Source organism: Scyliorhinus canicula, chromosome 14 (assembly GCF_902713615.1).
Source record: "Scyliorhinus canicula chromosome 14, sScyCan1.1, whole genome shotgun sequence".
In the NCBI taxonomy this organism is placed as follows: Eukaryota; Metazoa; Chordata; class Chondrichthyes; order Carcharhiniformes; family Scyliorhinidae; genus Scyliorhinus; species Scyliorhinus canicula.
Window position 1 is genome coordinate 638,287 of NC_052159.1, and position 22,997 is coordinate 661,283.

General features: G+C 53.5%; 1 protein-coding gene across 1 annotated transcript; it reads right to left on the reverse strand.

Annotated features, from left to right (window-relative positions):
• Window positions 1-859: 859 nt before the first annotated feature.
• Window positions 860-21,803, reverse strand: LOC119977847 (tripartite motif-containing protein 2-like). The gene is made up of 2 exons (XM_038819095.1): window positions 21,604-21,803; window positions 860-1,695 (listed from the first exon to the last, which is right to left on the reverse strand). The coding sequence occupies exons 1-2, from the start codon at window positions 21,622-21,624 to the stop codon at window positions 904-906; spliced, it is 813 nt and encodes a 270-aa protein (XP_038675023.1). The 5' UTR covers window positions 21,625-21,803; the 3' UTR covers window positions 860-903.
• Window positions 21,804-22,997: the final 1,194 nt, after the last annotated feature.

Sequence of the window (22,997 nt, forward strand, 5' to 3'; positions counted from 1 at the left end):
GACGCCGTTTACGCCGTACTGCGCTGTAGTGTTCTATGTATCAACTGGAAAAATCAGGTTGGCAGCGAGAGTGTGGATGAGGAATTCTCTGAATGCGTGAGAGTTTCTTAGAGCACATTCTGGAAAAACAAGAGCGCAGATTTTATTGGACTCAATCTTGTGTAACGTGACAGGATTAATTAGTGACCACAGAGTAAAAACAGCCCAAGGTAGCGGCAACCACAATGTGATTGAGTTTTGCATCCAGTTTGAAAGGGGGAAGAGTGGGTCTAAGACTAATGTTTTAAACTTAAATAAGGAAACTTTGTGGGCATGAAAGGTGTGCCAGCTGGCATGAGCTGATACACGGGCGAGAGATGGATCAATCGAGGAGCAGTGGCAGGCATTTAAGAGGATATTTCAGAATACGCAGATTGAATATATTCCTACTATGAAGACACATTCTAAAGACCCACCATCCGTGGTTAACTAAAGAAGTTAAATAAAGCTTCAAACTTGAGGAGCGGCAGGTCAGATGGTCAGAATATAAAGAACAGCATAAAATGACTAAAAGGGTAGAGGAGAAATTCTGAGAGGAAGATAGCTAAAATGTAAAAATAGATAGCAAGAGTTTCTCCAGGGACCTAATCAGGAAAATTGTGAAGTGAATGTTGGCCCTCTTGAGTTAGAATGGGGAGTTAATAGTAGACACTAAGGAAATGGAGAATGGATAAATATTTTGATTGTCTTCACCATACAGTAATAGCTGGAATCAGGAGATGGAAGAGAGAGGGGAACTTGGTAAAATTACAATCATTAGGGAAGCTTTACTGAACAAACAGAGCCGTGACTGACAAGTCTCCGGGTCCAGATGGACTTCATCCTCGGGTCAAGGTGACAAATGAGGTAACAGTTGTGCCGGTGTTAACTTTGGGCAACATATTGTGACCCGGCCAGGGACTCCCTCCCATTAAAGATTTTTAGACACTCACCGATCCGGATAATTAGCTCGTCCTCGATGGGATTTTCCTTTTTCTTGCCAGCGCTGTACATACTGGCTGGCCGTCGCACAGCTTTCTGCCGAATGTGTCCACTACTGGGAGACTTCACCCTGCGTTTGACATCATCAGGGGAATGTGCGGCATCAGAGGGTTTGGTGGCTCTCACTCTATAGGGACTGCCTTTGACCGGTTGATTATAGAGAGTTACAGAGAGCGTAAAGTCTCCTTCTGTCTTTAGTGTGTAGAGTAACTCATACGTCCCATTTCTATTGTCCACAATCTCTCCCTCAGCAAAGCTGCCATCCGGGGCTGTGATCTCGGCTTGCAGGATGGCATTGCCAGTTTTCACCAGCTCCCCATCTTTATCCTTGGTTGTCACAGTAACGGTTGTCGGCTGGCCAACCAGGGCATGACGCAGACCCTCCCCTGTAGCTACTGTCTGCTGAGCAATGGCACTGGTGGTGATGAGGACCCCGAGATTCTGGATAGATTTCTTCACCCCGTCTGTCTCCACTCTCAAATCCAGGTGATCATTTTCCTGAGGCTGGAGTGGGAAGTCCTGGCCAGCCAGTTCGTTCAAAGTCTCACTCATCTGCTTCTTCACCAGCAGCACCTCAGTCTCTGAACCTTGGCTCAACGCTTGCTCTGTGAACTCCGAACTGCTCCGGATTCTCTCCTGACCCTGCAGCAGATACTCCAATTGTGTCTGGAGGACCTGGGGGTGGGGGAGGTTAAACAACAAACATTAGTTTTCCAACCAAACTCCCAATTCTCTTCCCACATCAGCTTCTCCTGCAATCGCAAAATAGTATCTGCCCGTTTCCCTCCCTCTACCGAGGCCTCAAACACTCTTCTCAGATGAAACAGCATTTCATTTCATAGAATTTACAGTGCAGGAGGCCATTCGGCCCATCGAGTCTGCACCGGCTCTTGGAAAGAGCACCCTACTTAAGCTCACACCTCCACCCTATCCCCATAACCCAGTAACCCCACCTAACCTTTTGGACACTAAGGGACAATTTAAAATGGCCAATCCACCTAACTTGCCCATAGGGGCTGGTTTAGCACAGTGGGCTAAATAGCTGTCTTGCAATGCAGAAGAAGGCAGCAGCACGGTTCAATTCCTGTACCGGCCTCCCCGAACAGGTGCCGGAACGTGGCAACTAAACTTAAATGAAAATCGCTTATTGTCACGAGTAGGCTTCAATGAAGTTACTGTGAAAAGCCCCTAGTCGCCACATCCCGTGTCCGGGGAGGCTGGTACGGGAATCGAACCGTGCTGCTGACCTGCCTTGGTCTGCTTTCAAAGCCAGCGATTTAGCTGAGTGAGCTAAACCAGCCCCTGATTTACCAACTAGGGGCTTTTCACAGCAACTTCATTGAAGCCTACTCGTGACAATAAGCGACTATTATTATCTTTGGACTGTGGGAGGAAACCGGAGCACCCGGAGGAAACCCACGCAGACACGGGGAGAACATGCAGACTCCGCACAGACAGTGACCCAGCAGGGAATCGAACCTGGGACCCTGGTGCTCTGAAGCAACAGTGCTAACCACCGTGATACCGTGTTGAATTGGGTTTACTGCACATTGGGGAGATTAAACACAAATTGAGTGACTGTTTTGTGGAACGCCTTCGCTCAGTCCGCAAGATGTCTCCAAGCTTCCAGTCACTCGCCATTTTAACTCAGCATCTCGCTCTCATGTCTGTCCTTGGCTTGCTGTAACGCTCCAGTGAAGCCCAACACAAACTGAATGAACAACACCTCATCTTCCGATTCGGCACGTTACAACCATCAGGCCCCAACACCGAGTCCAACAACTTTCAACGGTGACCTTTCGCCTCCATCTTGACCCCGTTTTTATTTTTTGATCTGTCACTCGTCATTTAATTTTGCTTTCACTGAGTACTGACCTTTCAACCCAGTACCACATTCTGCCATCCGCCCTTTGTGGCACCAGCACCTTCTATCGTCCCTCACACAGCGATTAGCATTCCCTCTGTCCCTTTATTGTAATTGGACCATCTGCTCTGATCGAGTTGCTGTACCCCCTCCTCTCCACTACATCATCCACCTCATTTCTCCCTCGCTTTACCTCTTGTTGGGATTGACACCAGCCACTCAAATGAGGATTGTGGAGCTGACGTGGGCTCTGACGTGGGCTTTCCCGTTTTCCCACCCTATAGTGCCGGACATCAATGAAAAACATTCCGTGCACACGCCAGGTTCCACACCGCCCCGTGTCTCGACAGCCTCTGATTCGCCCATCCCGCCATCACCTTGTTGTGACCGGGGTGGTGCTCTGCAAGGCCGCCCCTGCACACCGCTGGCACATTGTCATGGGGAAGCTATCACTGTGACCCCCGACATTCGCCCACACCCCCCGGAACACCCCCGAACACCCCCCGGAACACCCCCTCCGGAACACCCCTCCGGAACACCCCCCCGAACACCCCCGGACACGGCGGGCCCGTCTCAATGTGAGAAACCCACGTGCGGCAGATGGTGGCAATAATGGCCACTGCCAACATCCACTCCCCAGAGAGGAGGAAGGATCTTCTCCATCGCACTCACACACACACACCCATCGCACACTCACACACACACCCATCGCACACTCACACACACACCCATCGCACACTCACACACACACCCATCGCACACTCACACACACCCATTGCACACACACCCACACCCATCGCACACTCACACACACACCCATCGCACACTCACACACACACCCATCGCACACTCACACACACACCCATCGCACACTCACACACACACCCATCGCACACTCACACACACCTATCGCACACTCACACACACCCATCGCACACTCACACACACCCATCGCACACACACCCACACCCATCGCACACTCACACCAATCGCGCACACACACACACACCCAACGCGCGCACACTCACACCCATCGTGCGCACACTCACACCCATCGCGCACACACTCACCCATCGCACACACTCACCCATCGCACACACACACCCATACACAACTCACACCCACCGCACACACACACCCATTGCACACTCTCACACACACCTATCGCACACACACCATCGCACACTTACACACACACCCATACACAACTCACACCCACCGCACACACACACACCCCCATCGCATATTCACACACACCCATCGCACACTCACACCCATCGCACACTCACACACACACCCATCGCACACTCACACCCATCACGCGCACACACACACCCATCGCACACTCACACCCATCGCGCACACACACACACACCCAACGCGCGCACACTCACACCCATCGCGCGCACACACACACCCATCGCGCGCGCACACACACCCATCGCGCGCACACACACACACATCGCACACTCACACCCATCGCACACTCACACACACACCCATCGCACACTCACACCCATCGCGCACACACACACACCCATCGCACACTCACACCCATCGCGCACACACACCCAACGCGCGCACACTCACACCCATCGCGCGCACACACACACCCATCGCGCACACACACACCCATCGCGCACACACACCCATACACAACTCCCACCCACCGTACACTCTCACCCATCGCGCACGCACACTCTCACCCGTCGCGCACACGCACACACACACACACCCATACACAACTCCCACCCACCGTACACTCACACCCATCGCACACACACACACACACACACCCACCGCGCACGCACCCACCACACACACACACACCCACCGCGCACACCCACCGCACGCACACACTTCTCACCCATCGCGCACACACTCACACCCATCGCGCACACACTCACACCCATCATGCACACACACACCCATCACACGCACACTCACCCATCGCACGCACGCACCCACCCATGTCACGCACACACACCCATGTCACGCACACACCCATCGCACACCCATCACACTTGCACCCATCGCACACACACACTACACCCATCGCGCACACACTCACACCCATCATGCACACACACCCATCGCACGCACACTCACCCATCGCACGCACGCACACACACCCATGTCACGCACACACCCATCGCGCGCACATACACACCCATCGCTCGCACATACACACCCATCGCGCACACATACACACCCATCGCGCGCACATACACACCCATCGCGCACATACACACGTCGCACGCACATGCACGCGCACACACACACCTCGCACGCACACACACACACCTATCACACATTCACAAACTCACACACACATCCATCTCATACTCACACACACATCGCACGCACACACTCTCACCCATTGCGCACACACACTCACACCCATCACGCACACACACACCCATCGCGCACACACACTCACACCCATCGCGCGCACACACACACACCCATCGCGCACACACTCACACCCATCGCGCGCACACACTCACACCCATCGCGCACACACACTCACACCCATCGCGCACACACACTCACCCATCGCGCACACACTCACACCAATCGCACATTCACACACAACTCACACACACCCATTGCACATTCACACACAACTCTCACACACACACATCGCACATTCACACACAACCACCGCACTCACACCCATCGCACACACACACACACCCACCACGCACGCACCCACCGCACACACACACACACCCACCGCACACACACACCCATCGCACATATACACACACACTCGCACATATACACACACACTCACACCCATCGCACACACTCACACCCATCGCGCGCACACACACCCTCATCACCCACCACACACCCATCACACTAAACTCACACACACACCTATACCCATCGCACACTCACACCCACCGCACATCACACTCAACTCACACACTCACACCCACAGAACATAGAACATACAGTGCAGAAAGAGGCCATCTGGGCAACCCCCAGCAAGGACCCCGACACCAAGGCGGACGATGATTTGACAGCCCCTGACCTTGAAGCCCCGTCTCAGGGCTCTCCCACCCCCTCCAGCAGCACATACACACCGCAGCGGGCCCTCGCTTTAGGGCAGGGCCAGCTCTCAGCCTGCTCAGCACCTCTCTCACTCTGATCTACCACAGGCCAAGGCAGCAATTTCCCAGGGTGAAGGTACCTGGAGGATGGCAGGAAGCAGGAACCTGCTGACCCTCTGGCCCCAATCTGGCCGCCATTGCTGCCACTCCAAAGACAAAGTCGGAAACCTCAGGAATGTTTGTCAGTGACAGTCCTCCGTTTGAAAGGCAGAATGGAGGAGTGTGTCCTCCGAGGTGATTGTGCCGACACTCCAAACCAGTGAGGTTGATGCAGTGAGGGAGGCCGCTCCCTGGACACCTTGGAGCACGAGGTTTGTCCTGTCCGGATCCACATTCCGGCTGCAGGAACCACATTCCATTGGTGCAGGCGCTTGTTGGCATCCATTAGTGCCAACACCAGAGGTCAGCAATACCTCTCAACCTCACTCCCTCTATCCGAATGAGCAACCCAGGGGGCCCTCGGGCCATAGGCAGGAGGAGGGAGGAGGAGGCAGGGAGCTGGCAGGGCGGGGGGCTGGCAGGGCGGGGGGCTGGCAGGGCAGGGGGCTGGCAGGGCAGGGAGCTGGCAGGGCGGGGGGCTGGCAGGGCGGGGGGCTGGCAGGGCGGGGGGCTGGCAGGGCGGGGGGCTGGCAGAGCAGGGGGCTGGCAGGGGGCTGGCAGGGCGGGGGGCTGGCAGGGCGGGGGGCTGGCAGGGCGGGGGGCTGGCAGGGCGGGGGGCTGGCAGGGCAGGGGGCTGGCAGGGGGCTGGCAGGGCGGGGGGCTGGCAGGGTGGGGGGCTGGCAGGGCGGGGGGCTGGCAGGGCAGGGGGCTGGCAGGGCGGGGGGCTGGCAGGGCGGGGGGCTGGCAGGGCGGGGGGCTGGCAGGGCGGGGGGCTGGCAGGGCGGGGGGCTGGCAGGGCAGGGAGCTGGCAGGGCAGGGAGCTGGCAGGGCAGGGAGCTGGCAGGGCAGGGAGCTGGCAGGGGGCTGGCAGGGCAGGGAGCTGGCAGGGCAGGGGGCTGGCAGGGCAGGGAGCTGGCAGGGGGCTGGCAGGGCAGGGGGCTGGCAGGGCAGGGGGCTGGCAGGGCAGGGAGCTGGCAGGGCGGGGGGCTGGCAGGGCGGGGGGCTGGCAGGGCAGGGGGCTGGCAGGGCGGGGGGCAGGCAGGGCGGGGGGCTGGCAGGGCGGGGAGCTGGCAGGGCAGGGAGCTGGCAGGGCAGGGAGCTGGCAGGGGGCTGGCAGGGCGGGGGGCTGGCAGGGCAGGGGGCGGGCAGGGCGGGGGGCTGGCAGGGGGCTGGCAGGGCAGGGGGCTGGCAGGGCAGGGGGCTGGCAGGGCAGGGGGCTGGCAGGGCAGGGGGCTGGCAGGGAGCTGGCAGGGCGGGGGGCTGGCAGGGCAGGGGGCAGGCAGGGCGGGGGGCTGGCAGGGCGGGGAGCTGGCAGGGCAGGGAGCTGGCAGGGGGCTGGCAGGGCAGGGAGCTGGCAGGGGGCTGGCAGGGCAGGGGGCTGGCAGGGCAGTGGGCTGGCAGGGCAGGGGGCTGGCAGGGCAGGGGGCTGGCAGGGCAGGGGGCTGGCAGGGGGCTGGCAGGGCAGGGGGCTGGCAGGGAGCTGGCAGGGCAGGGGGCTGGCAGGGCAGGGGGCTGGCAGGGCGGGGGGCTGGCAGGGCGGGGGGCTGGCAGGGCGGGGGGCTGGCAGGGCAGGGAGCTGGCAGGGCAGGGAGCTGGCAGGGCAGGGGGCTGGCAGGGCAGTGGGCTGGCAGGGCGGGGGGCTGGCAGGGCGGGGGGCTGGCAGGGCGGGGGCTGGCAGGGCGGGGGGCTGGCAGGGCAGGGGGCTGGCAGGGCAGGGAGCTGGCAGGGCAGGGGGCTGGCAGGGGGCTGGCAGGGCAGGGGGCTGGCAGGGCAGGGGGCTGGCAGGGGCTGGCAGGGCAGGGGGCTGGCAGGGCAGGGGGCTGGCAGGGCAGGGGGCTGGCAGGGCAGGGGGCTGGCAGGGTGGGGGGCTAGCAGGGCAGGGGGCTGGCAGGGCGGGGGGCTGGCAGGGCAGGGGGCTGGCAGGGCGGGGGGCTGGCAGGGGGCTGGCAGGGCAGGGAGCTGGCAGGGGGCTGGCAGGGCAGGGGGCTGGCAGGGGGCTGGCAGGGCGGGGGGCTGGCAGGGCAGGGGGCTGGCAGGGCGGGGGGCTGGCAGGGCGGGGGGCTGGCAGGGCGGGGGCTGGCAGGGCGGGGGGCTGGCAGGGCAGGGGGCTGGCAGGGCAGGGGGCTGGCAGGGCGGGGGGCTGGCAGGGCAGGGGGCTGGCAGGGCAGGGGGCTGGCAGGGGGCTGGCAGGGCAGGGGGCTGGCAGGGCGGGGGGCTGGCAGGGCGGGGGGCTGGCAGGGCGGGGGGCTGGCAGGGCAGGGGGCTTGCAGAGCAGTGGGCTGGCAGGGCAGGGGGCTGGCAGGGCAGGGGGCTGGCAGGGCAGGGGGCTGGCAGGGCGGGGGGCTGGCAGGGCAGTGGCTGCGCCGTGCTCCATGGCAGACTCAGACAGCAGACCTGGACTGTGGAAAGAGTGACCCCGATCGGCCGCTCGCCCGACCCCGCGCAAAAATAGCCCGGTCCTGAATGCGCCCCCCCCCCCCCCCCCCCCCCGCCCTCTGATCGCACTGCCCCCGGACTGAGTCTGCAGCCGCCACACGGGTATCACGAACAGTGGGTCCACGCCATCGGGAGTTCGGTTGGCCGGTCGGGGGCGGTGACCGCTTTTCGGGGACAGAGAATCTATGAACCGGCGCCGGACTCGATTTAATGCAGGAAACTGGATTCTCCGCCCCATCGCTGAATGAGATTCCGGCTTCAGGGTGCGGAAAATCCAGTCCCAAGGGTCCCAATACTGTCCCGTGGGGAACACCACTACAAACCTTCCTCCAACCCGAAAACTATCCAGTGACCATTCCTCTCTTCCTCCTGTTATTCAACCAGTTTTTTATATCCATGTTGCCAATGGCCCCTTTAATTCATGAACCATAACATTTCTCACAAATGTGTTGTGTGGCACTGTAACGAATGCCCATCTGAAAGTCCATGTACACCACATCCACAGCATTTCCCTCATCGACCCTCTCTGTTAACTTCTCCAAAATCTCCAGTGGGTTAGATAAACATCATTTCCCCATGAGAAATCCATAGAGCTCCTCTAATCAATGCGGCTATTAATTCTATCCTGAAAAACTGTTTCTCGGGGTTTGCCCATCACTGATGCTAACATAGAAATCTATAAAGAATTCTTCAACAAACTCAATCTGTAACCAACATAGAACATTACAGCGCAGTACAGGCCCTTCGGCCCTCAATGTTGCGACGACCTGTGAAACCCCTCTAAAGCCAATCTACACTATTCCCTTATCATCCATCTGTCTATCCAATGACCATTTGAATGCCCTTAGTGTTGGCGAGTCCACTACTGTTGCAGGCAGGGCATTCCACGCCCTTACTACTCTCTGAGTAAAGAACCTACCTCTGACATCTGTCCTATATCTATCTCCCCTCAATTTAAAGCTATGTCCCCTCGTGCTGGACATCACCATCCGAGGAAAAAGGCTCTCACTGTCCATTTTGTATGCCTCAGTTAAGTCACCTCTTAACCTTCTTCTCTCTAACGAAAACAGCCTCAAGTCCCTCAGCCTTTCCTCATAAGATCTTCCCTCCATACCAGGCAACATCCTGGTAAATCTCCTCTGTACCCTTTCCAATGCTTCTACATCCTTATGTGGAGACCAGAACTGCACGCAATACTCCAAATGCAGCCGCACCAGAGTTTTGTACAACTGTAACATGACCACATGGCTCCGAAACTCAATTCCTCTACCAATAAAAGCTAACACACTGTCCGCCTTCTTAACAACCCTCTCAACCTGGGTGGCAATTTTCAGGGATCTATGTACATGGACACCGAGATCTCTCTGCTCATCCACACTACCAAGAATCTTACCATTAGCCCAGTACTCTGCCTTCCTGTTATTCCTTCCAAAATGAATTACCTCACACTTTTCTGCATTAAACTCCATTTGCCACCTGTCAGCCCAGCTCTGCAGCTTATCTATGTCCCTCTGTAACTTGTAACATCCACAACTCCACCGACTTTAGTGTCATCTGCAAATTTACTCACCCATCCTTCTACACCCTCCTCCAGGTCATTTATAAAAATGACAAACAGCAGTGGCCCCAAAACAGATCCTTGTGATACACCACTAGTAACTGAACTCCAGTCTGAACATTTCCCATCAACCATCACCCTCTGTCTTCTTACAGCTAGCCAATTTCTGATCCAAACTGCTAAATCACCCTGAATCCCATGCCTCTATATTTTCTGCAATAGCCTATCGTGGGGAACCTTATCAAATGCTTTACTGAAATCCATATACACCACATCAACTGCTTTACCCGTATCCACCTGTTTGATGACCTTCTCAAAAAACTCAATCACAAAACCATGTTGACTATCTCTAATCAAATTATTCCTTTCCAGATGATTATACATCCTATCTATTATAAACCTTTCCAAGACTTTGCCCACAACAGAAGTAAGGCTCGCTGGTCTATAGTTACCGGGGTTGTCTCTACTCCCTTTCTTGAACAAGGGGACAACATTTGCTATCCTCCAGTCTTGTGGCACTATTCCTGAAGACAAAGATGACTTAAAGATCAAAGCCAAAGGCTCAGCAATCTCCTCCCTAGCTTCCCACAGAATCCTAGGAAAAATCCCATCTGGCCCAAGGGTCTTACCTATTTTCACACTTTCCAGAATCACTAACACCTCCTCCTTATGAACCTCAAGCCCTTCTAGTCTAGTAGCCTATATCTCCGTATTCTCCTCGACAACATTGTCTTTTTCCTGTGTGAATACTGATGAAAAATACTCATTTAGCACCTCTCCTATCTCCTCGGACTCTACGCACAACTTCCCACTACTGTCGACATAGGGTCGGATGATGTGGAGTCTGTGTGGATAGAATTGAGGAACCACAAAGGCAAAAAAACCATAATGGGAGTTATGTACAGACCTCCTAACAGTGGTCAGGACCAGAGGCGCAACATGTACCGGGAAATAGAAAAGGCATGTCAGAAAGGCAAGGTCACGGTGATCATGGGGGACTTCAATATGCAGGTGGATTGGGTAAATAACATAGCCAGTGGATCCAAAGAAAAGGAATTCATGGAATGCTTACAAGATGGCTTTTTGGAACAGCTTGTCATGGAGCCCACAAGGGAGCAGGCTATTCTGGACCTAGTGCTATGTAATGAACCAGACTTTATAAAAGATCTTAAAGTAAGGGAACACTTAGGAGCAGTGATCATAATATGGTTGAGTTCAGTCTGCAGTTTGAAAGAGAGAAGGCAAAATCGGATGTAATGGTGTTACAGTTAAATAAAGGTAATTACGAGGGCATGAGAGAGGAACTGGCGAAAATCGACTGGAAGCAGACCCTAGTGGGGAAGATAGTAGAGCAAAAATGGCAGGAGTTTGTATGCATAATTGAGGACACTGTACAGAGGTTCATCCCCAAGAAAAGAAAGATTATCCAGGGAGGGATTAGACAGCCATGGCTGACAAAGGAGGTCAGGAAATGTATCAAAGAAAAAGAGAGATCCTATAAAGTGGCCAAAAGCACTGGGAAATCAGAAGATTGGGAAGGCTACAAAAACAAACAGAGGTTAACAAAGAGACAAATAAGGAAGGAGAGGATCAAATATGAAGGCAGGCTAGCCAGTAATATAAGAAATGATAGTAAAAGTTTCTTTCAATACATAAGAAACAACGACAGGCCAAAGTAGACATTGGGCCAATTCAAACTGATTCCGGAAGGCTAGTGATGGGAGACGAGGAAATGGCTGGAGAACTTAATAAGTACTTTGCGTCTGTCTTCACAGTGGAAGACATGAGTAATAGCCCAAAAATTATAGAGGGTCAGGGGGCTGAGTTGAGTATGGTTGCCATTACAAAAGAGATGGTGCTAAAAAAGCTAAAAGGTCTTAAAATTGACAAATCTCCTGGCCCCGATGGGCTACATCCTAGAGTTCTGAGGGAGGTGGCTGAAGAAATAGCGGAAGCGTTGGTTGAGATCTTTCATAAATCACTGGAGTCAGGGAAAGTCCCGGACGATTGGAAGATCGCTGTTGTAACCCCCTTGTTCAAGAAAGGATCAAGACAAAAGATGGAAAATTATAGGCCAATTAGCCTAACCTCGGTCGTTGGTAAAATTCTAGAATCGATCGTTAAGGATGAGATTTCTAAATTCTTGGAAGAGCAGGGTCGGATTAGAACAAGTCAACATGGATTTAGTAAGGGGAGGTCGTGCCTGACGAACCTGTTAGAATTCTTTGAGGAGGTCACAAGTAGGTTAGACCAGGGAAACCCAGTGGATGTGGTCTATCTGGATTTCCAAAAGGCCTTTGATAAGGTGCCACACAGAAGGCTGCTGAGTAAGGTGAGGGCCCATGGTGTTCGAGGTGAGCTACTGGCATGGGTTGAGGATTGGCTGTCTGACAGAAGGCAGAGAGTTGGGATAAAAGGTTCTTTTTCGGAATGGCAGCCGGTGACCAGCGGTGTCCCACAGGGTTCAGTGTTGGGGCCGCAGCTGTTCACCATATATATTAATGATCTGGATGAAGGGACTGGGGGCATTCTAGCGAAGTTTGCCGATGATACAAAGTTAGGTGGTCAGGCAGGTAGTGCTGAGGAAGTGGGGAGGCTGCAGAAGGATCTAGACAGTTTGGGAGAGTGGTGCAGGAAATGGCTGATGCAATTCAACGTGAGAAAATGTGAGGTCTTGCACTTTGGAAAAAAGAATCCAAGCATAGACTACTTTCTAAACGGTGAGAAAATTCATAAAGCCAAAGTACAAAGGGATCTGGGAGTGCTAGTCGAGGATTCCCTAAAGGTAAACATGCAGGTTGAATCTGTGATTAAGAAAGCGAATGCAATGTTGTCATTTATCTCAAGAGGGTTGGAATATAAAAGCAGCGATGTGCTACTGAGCCTTTATAAGGCTCTGGTTAGGCCCCATTTGGAGTACTGTGTCCAGTTTTGGGCCCCACATCTCAGGAAGGACATACTGGCACTGGAGCGTGTCCAGCGGAGATTCACACGGATGATCCCTGGAATGGCGGGTCTAACATATGATGAACGGCTGAGGATCCTGGGATTGTATTCATTGGAGTTTAGAAGGTTAAGGGGAGATCTAATAGAAACTTACAAGATAATACATGGCTTAGAAAGGGTGGACGCAAAGAAACTGTTTCCGTTAGGCGAGGAGACGAGGACCCGTGGGCACAGCCTTAGAATTAGAGGGGGTAAATTCAGAACAGAAATGCGGAGACATTTCTTCAGCCAGAGAGTGGTGGGCCTGTGGAATTCATTGCCGCGGAGTGCAGGGGAGGCCGGGACGCTAAATGGCTTCAAGGCAGAGATAGATAAATTCTTGATGTCGCGTGGAATTAAGGGCTACGGGGAGAATGCTGGTAGGTGGAGTTGAAATGCCCATCAGCCATGATTGAATGGCGGAGTGGACTCGATGGGCCGAATGGCCTTACTTCCACTCCTATGTCTTATGGTCTTATGGTCCTTGACTGGCCCTACTCTTACCCAGTCATTCTTTTATTCCTGACATATCTATAGAAAGGGTTATCCTTGATCCTACCTGCCAAAGACTTCTCATGTCCCCTCCTGGCTCTTCTTAGCTCTCTCTTTAGGTCCTTCCTAGCTAACTTGTAACATCATCGCAACATGGTGGTCACTCAGCATCTAAACTCTCAACCTCATAAGAATGCTGAAATCTAAAAAGAACATTTGATCAGATTCTGAACTAAAAGAGACTCAGACTGAAGTGACAGATGCTGAGAGAATTCACCAGACAAAGCTACAGAGAAGAGCCTGGAAGCTGAAGGCAGAAGTTTCCATAAACCTCCCTTGGAAGTCCAGCTTCAACACACAGAGTCCAGAGCCTCCAAGGGTGATTCAACATCCAGGCTGCAGCCAATCCAGAGGAGCCCCATTTACTAATTCGGTCAGAAACGCCATTTGAACAAACCCATTGTTAATCAAAGAGAGTCCTTCAGGATCAGATTCAAACACAGTCCAATACCTTTCAGCAGCATGAAGGAATAAGAATTCCTTCACAGTAGAACAGCAGAATAAACTCAACGGGAAGTTAGTAACTTACAAGAAAACCAAAGAGAAAAGTACTTGAGCTTTGCAACAATAAGGAGAGGCTGTTCATGGGCCTTCACACACTGCAAGGATCCCTTAGGTCAGAGTATGAAACGAGACAAAATTAATTTAACGTCATTCTGAAAGAACTAACAAAACAGTTTCAGAGAGAGCGGAGGAATGCTCACTATTCTGGAGGAAGCTTGGAGGTACGAGAATGAGGCTGCAGGGCTAAAGGCAACAATTGCACATTTGGAAGGAACTTTGGAAAAACATCACATGCACAAAGAGCAAATGAAGAAATGAAAACCAAAAAGTCAGAAAGATTGGGCACTCTTCAAAGACAATTGACAAAAGCACAATGACAAAATGTGATCTTGAATGTTAGCTCAGAGGAAATTAAACTCTGCGGGGGCAGAAAAATCTTCAGTGAGAAGTATATAATACAGGGCAGGAAACAGATCTGCTGGATCCCATCTGCAGCCAGCTGTCCCCTCTCCTGAGCAGGGATGTCTACATCGTCCACAAACCCCTCCAGGACAGTATGATCACTAAATTCACCCGTCACCTCTCTGTGTGGAGCCAGTTTCTCCATTATAATATCAGATCATGGAAAGTCCCCAATGTTCAAACCACGAGATTACCAAGGCACCACTATGGTGGACATGGTGCCAGAGAAGTCTTTAACTCCAATTACAATGACGATACAGCTGGTTATCACAGAGACCACTGTACACACATATGGCACACACAATGTACGCACACACAATGTACGCACACACAATGTACGCACACACAATGTATGCACTGTACACACAATGTACGCACACACAATGTATGCACTGTACACACAATGTACGCACTGTACACACAATGTACGCACATACACGTTATGCACAAATGGTACATACAATGTACACACACATGGTGCGCACTGTACACACACACGGTACACACTGTACCCCCACCTTCCCCAGGACAGGTACACACTGTACCCCCACCTTCCCCAGGACAGGTACACACTGTACCCCCACAGTCCCCAGGACAGGTACGCACTGTACCCCCACCTTCCCCAGGACAGGTACACACTGTACCCCCACCTTCCCCAGGACAGGTACGCACTGTACCCCCACCTTCCCCAGGACAGGTACACACTGTACCCCCACCTTCCCCAGGACAGGTACACACTGTACCCCCACCTTCCCCAGGACAGGTACACACTGTACCCCTACCTTCCCCAGGACAGGTACACACTGTACCCCCACAGTCCCCAGGACAGGTACACACTGTACCCCTACCTTCCCCAGGACAGGTACACACTGTACCCCCACAGTCCCCAGGACAGGTACACACTGTACCCCCACCTTCCCCAGGACAGGTACACACTGTACCCCCACCTTCCCCAGGCACAGGTACACACTGTACCCCCACCTTCCCCAGGACAGGTACACACTGTACCCCCACCTTCCCCAGGACAGGTACACACTGTACCCCACCTTCCCCAGGATGGGTACACACTGTACCCCCACCTACCCCAGGACAGGTACACACTGTACCCCCACAGTCCCCAGGACAGGTACACACTGTACCCCACCTTCCCCAGGACAGGTACGCACTGTACCCCCACCTTCCCCAGGACAGGTACACACTGTACCCCCACCTTCCCCAGGACAGGTACACACTGTACCCCCACCTTCCCCAGGACAGGTACACACTGTACCCCTACCTTCCCCAGGACAGGTACACACTGTACCCCCACAGTCCCCAGGACAGGTACACACTGTACCCCTACCTTCCCCAGGACAGGTACATACTGTACCCCCACAGTCCCCAGGACAGGTACACACTGTACCCCCACCTTCCCCAGGACAGGTACACACTGTACCCCCACCTTCCCCAGGGACAGGTACACACTGTACCCCCACCTTCCCCAGGACAGGTACACACTGTACCCCCACCTTCCCCAGGACAGGTACACACTGTACCCCACCTTCCCCAGGATGGGTACACACTGTACCCCCACCTACCCCAGGACAGGTACACACTGTACCCCCACAGTCCCCAGGACAGGTACACACTGTACCCCACCTTCCCCAGGATGGGTACACACTGTACCCCCACCTTCTCCAGGACAGGTACACACGGTACCCCCACCTTCCCCAGGACAGGTACACACTGTACCCCCACAGTCCCCAGGACGGGTACACACTGTACCCCCACAGTCCCCAGGACAGGTACGCACTGTACCCCCACCTTCCCCAGGACAGGTACGCACTGTACCCCCACCTTCCCCAGGACAGGTACACACTGTACCCCCACAGTCCCCAGGACAGGTACACACTGTACCCCCACCTTCCCCAGGACAGGTACACACTGTACCCCCACAGTCCCCAGGATGGGTACACACTGTACCCCTACCTTCCCCAGGACAGGTACACACTGTACCCCCACCTTCCCCAGGACAGGTACGCACTGTACCCCCACCTTCCCCAGGACAGGTACACACTGTACCCCCACCTTCCCCAGGACAGGTACACACTGTACCCCCACCTACCCCAGGACAGGTACACACTGTACCCCCACAGTCCCCAGGACAGGTACACACTGTACCCCTACCTTCCCCAGGACAGGTACACACTGTACCCCTACCTTCCCCAGGACAGGTACACACTGTACCCCCACAGTCCCCAGGACAGGTACACACTGTACCCCCACCTTCCCCAGGACAGGTACACACTGTACCCCCACAGTCCCCAGGACAGGTACACACTGTACCCCCACCTTCCCCAGGACAGGTACACACTGTACCCCCACCTTCCCCAGGGACAGGTACACACTGTACCCCCACCTTCCCCAGGACAGGTACACACTGTACCCCCACCTTCCTCCAGGACAGGTACACACTGTACCCCCACAGTCCCCAGGACGGGTACACACTGTACCCCCACAGTCCCCAGGACAGGTACACACTGTACCCCCAACTTCCCCAGGACAGGTGTACACGTGTTATGCTCCTCGTGCTCAATGTGGGAGTTCAGGGACGCGGCCGATGCCCCTGACTTCTTCATGTGCGGGAAGTGTGTCCAGCTGCAGCTCCTGTTAGACCGCACGACGGCTCTGGAGCTGCGGATGGACTCACTTTGGAGCATCCGCGATGCTGAGGAGGTTGTGGATAGCACGTTCAGTGAGTTGGTCACACCGCAGATTAGGATTGGTGAGGGAGACAGGGAAAGGGTGACCAAAAGGCAGAGAAAGAGCAGGAAGGCAGTGCAGGTGTCCCCTGCGGCCATCTCCCTCCGAAACAGGTATACCGTTTTGGATACTGTTGGGGGAGATGACACACCAGGGGAAGGCAGTAGTAGCCAGGCTCATGGCACCGTGGCTGGCTCAGCTGCACAGAAGGGCAGGAAAAAGACTGGCAGGGCTATAGTCATAGGGGATTCAATTGTAAGGGGAGTAGACAGGCGTTTCTGTGGTCGAAAACGAGACTCCCGAATGGTATGTTGCCTCCCGGGTGCTCGGGTCAGGGATGTCTCTGATTGGCTGCAGGACATACTGAAGGGGGAGGGTGAACAGCCAGTTGTCGTGGTGCATATAGGCACCAACGATATAGGTAAAAAAAAGGGATGAGGTCCTACAATCAGAATTTAGGGAGTTAGGAGATAAGTTAAAAAGTAGGACCTCAAAGGTAGTAATCTCAGGATTGCTACCAGTGCCACGAGACAGTCAGAGTAGAAACTCAAGAATGGTCAGAATGAATACGTGGCTTGAGAGATGGTGCAGGAGGGAGGGGTTCAGATTATTGGGACACTGGAACCGGTTCTGGGGGCGGTGGGACCATTACAAACCGGATAGTCTACACCTGGGCAGGACTGGAACCAATGTCCTAGGGGGTCTTTTGCTACTAAAATCTTTTGCTAACACTGTTGGGGAGGTTTTAAACTAATGTGGCAGGGGGATGGGAACCAGATTAGGAAGTTAGAGGTCAGTAAAGAGGCAGCAGCTAAAGCCAGTAAGGTACTGGATAATAAACTCAATGTGACTAAGGGGAAGAGAAGACAGGGAAAAGTTGATGAACTCAAAGGGACAGGTGGTCTGAGGTGCATTTGTTTTAATGCAAGAAGTGTAGCAGGTAAGGCAGATGAATTTAGGGCTTGGATTAGTACCTGGGAATATGATGTTATTGGTATTACTGAGACTTGGTTGAGGGAAGGGCAGGACTGGCAACTGAATATGCCAGGGTATAGATGCTTCAGGAGGGGTAGAGAGGGAGGTAGACCGGGGGGGGGGGGGGGGGGGGGGGGGGGGGGGGGGGGGGGGGTTGCATTACTCGTCAGAGATGATATCACAGCTGTGATTAAGGAGGGCACGATGGAGGATTCGAGCACTGAGGCAATATGGATAGAGCTAAGAAATAGGAAGGGTGCAGTAACATTGTTGGGACTTTACTACAGGCCTCCCAAAAGTGAGCGTGAAGTAGAGGTACAAATATGCAGACAGATTATAGAAAAATGTCGGAGCAATAGGGTGGTTGTGATGGGAGATTTTAACTTCCCCAACATTGAATGGGACTCGTGTAGTGTTGGAGGTGTAGGTGGAGCAGAGTTTGTAAGGAGCATCCAGGAGAGTTTTTTAGAGCAGTGTGTAAATAGTCCAACTCGGGAAGGGGCCATACTGGACCTGGTATTGGGGAATGATCCTGGCCAGATGGTTGATGTTTCAGTCGGTGATTACTTTGGGAATAGCGATCACAATTCCGTAAGTTTTAGAATACTCATGGACAAGGACAAGAGGGGTTCGAAAGGAAGAGTACTAAATTGGGAAAAGGCAGAGTGTAACAAAATTTGGCAGGAGCTAGGGAATGTGGATTGGGAGCAGCTGTTTAAGGGTAAATCCACATTTGAAATGTGGGAGTCTTTTAAGGAAAGGTTGATTAGAGTGCAGGACAGACATGTCCCTGTGAAAATGGTAGGCAAACTGTTGGAGAAGATACTGAGGAATAGGATCTATTCAATATGGAAGAAAATAGACTTATCAGTGATAGGCAGCATGGTTTTGTGCAGGGAAGGTCATGTCTTACAAACCTAATAGAATTCTTTGAGGAAGTGACAAAGTTAATTGATGAGGGAAGGGCTGTAGATGTCATATACATGGGCTTTAGTAAGACGTTTGATAAGGTTTCCAATGGCAGGTTGATGGAAAAAGTGAAGTCGTATGGGGTTCAGGGTGTACTAGCTAGATGGATAAAGAACTGGCTGGGCAACAGGAGACAGAGAGTAGTGGTGGAAGGGAGTGTCTCAAAATGGAGAAAGGTGACTAGTGGTGTTCCACAGGGATCCGTGCTCGGACCACTGTTGTTTGTGATATACATAAATGACCTGGAGGAAGGTATTGGTGGTCTGATTAGCAAGTTTGCAGATGATACAAAGATTGGTGGAGTTGCAGATAGCGAGGAGGACTGTCAGAGAACACAACAAAATGTAGATAGATTGGAGAGTTGGGCAGAGAAATGGCAGATGGAGTTCAATCCAGGCAAATGCGAGGTGATGCATTTTGGAAGATCAAATTCAAGAGCGGACTGTATGGTCAATGGAAGGGTCCTGGGGTAAATTGATGTACAGAGAGATCTGGGAGTTCAGGTCCATTGTACCCTGAAGGTGGCAACGCAGGTTGATAGAGTGGGCAAGAAGGCATACAGCATGCTTGCCTTCATCGGACGGGGTATTGAGTACAAGAGTCGGCAGGTCATGTTACAGTTGTATAGGACTTTGGTTTGGCCACATTTGGAATACTGCGTGCAGTTCTGGTCGCCACATCACCAGAAGGATGTGGATGCTTTAGAGAGGGTGCAGAGGAGGTTCACCAGGATGTTGCCTGGTATGGAGGGTGCTAGCTATGAAGAAAGGTTGAGTAGATTAGGATTGTTTTCATTGGAAAGACGGAGGTTGAGGGGGGACCTGATTGAGGTCTACAGAATTATGAGAGGTATGGACAGGGTGGATAGCAACAAGCTTTTTCCAAGAGTGGGGGTGTCAGTTACAGGGGGTCACGATTTCAAAGTGACAGGGGGAAAGTTTAAGGGAGATGTGCGTGGAAAGTTTTTTACGCAGAGGGTGGTGGGTGCCTGGAACGCTTTACCAGCGGAGGTGGTAGAGGCGGGCACGATAGCATCATTTAAGAGGCATCTAGACAGGTATATGAACGGGCGGGAACAGAGGGAAGTAGACCTTGGAAAATAGGAGACAGGTTTAGATAAAGGATCTGGATCGGCGCAGGCTGGGAGGGCCGAAGGGCCTGTTCCTGTGCTGTAATTTTCTTTGTTCTTTGTTCCCCAGGACAGGTACACATGGAATCCACACAATAGCAGGACTAAGTGCTGTGCCATTCATTATGATCCTGGCTGACAACCCAACTCAATAGCCTGATCCTGCCTTTCCCCCAGATCCTTTGATGCCCTTCGCCCGAAGTGCCTCCTGAAAACATACAAAGGCAGCGGCGCTCCTGCGCACGGACAAGTCACTCTCTCCTCATTCGCCAGTCCCACCATCCCAAGAATCAGTCTGGTAAACCTTCGCTGCATTGCCACCGATAGGACGAACATCCTTCCCCAGATAAGGACACCAAAACTGCACACAGTACTCCAGACGTGGCCTCACCAAGGCCCTGTATCATTTGTGACAATTGGAAGGTTTTAGTGTGTAATTTAAGGGTGATGGAATTGATGAGGTGAGTGATGGGAGCACAAGGCCATTTTGTGAAGAGGGACACGGGCTGGAGGAAAGTGTTTGGAAGTGAGGTCCGATCTCTCCCCTGCCTTTGTTTTTCCTGTGCCCACGAGTAAAGGCCGAGAGGCAGCGAGTTTGGGGCAGCTTTGAGAGAAAGGGAAGCCAAGTTCCCATCAGCCTGACTCCGAGTCCATAATTCTGTCCAAGTGAGATAGGCTAAAAGTGATACTGTTTAAAAATGGAGCAGCCTTGTCTGGAGACAAGGGAAAGGCTGAAACTAATCAAGTCAAGCAGCTATTTGAAGACTTTCAGATGGATTAAGAAGGGATTCTCACAAGAACCAGCTTTGTCAGGTCGCGTATTACTTTCAGCCGTGCTGATTTAAACTGGATTGAGAGCTGTATGTGTATTTTCTGAATGGTAGTTTTAAGGTGTCCGGGTTCGCTGCTCTTTCTGGGTTTGAAGTTAGGTTTAATATTGTTATTCACAATAAAGTTTTGTTTGAAAAATACCCAAGTCCTATTTCTTCATCCAATCCCTCCTGGAGTGAATCGATCTTTCATAGAATATAGAACATACACTGCAGAAGGAGGCCATTCGGCCCATTGAGTCTGCACCGGACCCACTTAAGCCCTCACTTCCACCCCATCCCCGTAACCCAATAACCCCTCCTAACCTTTTTTGGACACTAAGGACAATTCCTCCCACCCCCAGCCCCCACCCTCTCACCTTCCGTTTGCTGTTACACATTCCCTCCAGGTCTGTGATGAGTGTGGATTTGCGCTGATGGAGGACGCGCTGCAGTTCCTCGAAGGTGTTGCTGACCTCTCTGATGGCCGTGTCTTTGCGTTCGGTCAACTGACAGCAAATCCCCTGGACCAGCTCGATGGCAGCATTCAGCTGCGGGAGGCTGAGGGGACAGAGAGGGGTAACCCTTTAAACCCGGAGACACTGAGGGGACAGAGAGGGGTAACCCTTTAAACCCGGAGACACTGAGGGGGCAGAGAGGGGTAACCCTTTAAACCCGGATACACTGAGGGGACAGAGAGGGGTAACCCTTTAAACCCGGATACACTGAGGGGACAGAGAGGGGTAACCCTTTAAACCCAGAGACACTGAGGGGACAGAGAGGGGTAACCCTTTAAACCCGGAGACACTGAGGGGACAGAGAGGGGTAACCCTTTAAACCCAGAGACACTGAGGGGGCAGAGAGGGGTAACCCTTTAAACCCGGAGACACTGAGGGGGCAGAGAGGGGTAACCCTTTAAACCCGGAGACACTGAGGGGACAGAGAGGGGTAACCCTTTAAACCCGGAGACACTGAGGGGGCAGAGAGGGGTAACCCTTTAAACCCGGAGACACTGAGGGGGCAGAGAGGGGTAACCCTTTAAACCCGGAGACACTGAGGGGACAGAGAGGGGTAACCCTTTAAACCCGGAGACACTGAGGGGGCAGAGAGGGGTAACCCTTTAAACCCGGAGACACTGAGGGGGCAGAGAGGGGTAACCCTTTAAACCCGGAGACACTGAGGGGACAGAGAGGGGTAACCCTTTAAACCCGGAGACACTGAGGGGGCAGAGAGGGGTAACCCTTTAATCCCGGAGACACTGAGGGGACAGAGAGGGGTAACCCTTTAAACCCGGAGACACTGAGGGGACAGAGAGGGGTAACCCTTTAAACCCGGAGACACTGAGGGGACAGAGAGGGGTAACCCTTTAAACCCGGAGACACTGAGGGGGCAGAGAGGGGTAACCCTTTAAACCCGGAGACACTGAGGGGACAGAGAGGGGTAACCCTTTAAACCCCGACAGACTGAGGGAGAGTCAGTGTTAACCCTTTAAACCCCGACAGAGGGAGAGAGTCAGTGTTAACCCTTTAAACCCCGACAGACTGAGGGAGAGTCAGTGTTAACCCTTTAAACCCCGACAGACTGAGGGAGAGTCAGTGTTAACCCTTTAAACCCCGACAGACTGAGGGAGAGAGTCAGTGTTAACCCTTTAAACCCCGACAGACTGAGGGAGAGTCAGTGTTAACCCTTTAAACCCCGACAGACTGAGGGAGAGTCAGTGTTAACCCTTTAAACCCCGACAGACTGAGGGAGAGAGTCAGTGTTAACCCTTTAA

What these genes read in the sequence shown, in the direction of transcription:
- LOC119977847 (XM_038819095.1), bottom strand. Translation starts at nt 21,624, where the DNA reads ATGTGTAACAGCAAACGGAAG. An exon ending in TGTGTAACAGCAAACGGAAG is followed by an intron (nt 1,696 to 21,603) that starts GTGAGAGGGTGG and finishes CCCCACCCCCAG; the next exon opens with GTCCTCCAGACACAATTGGA.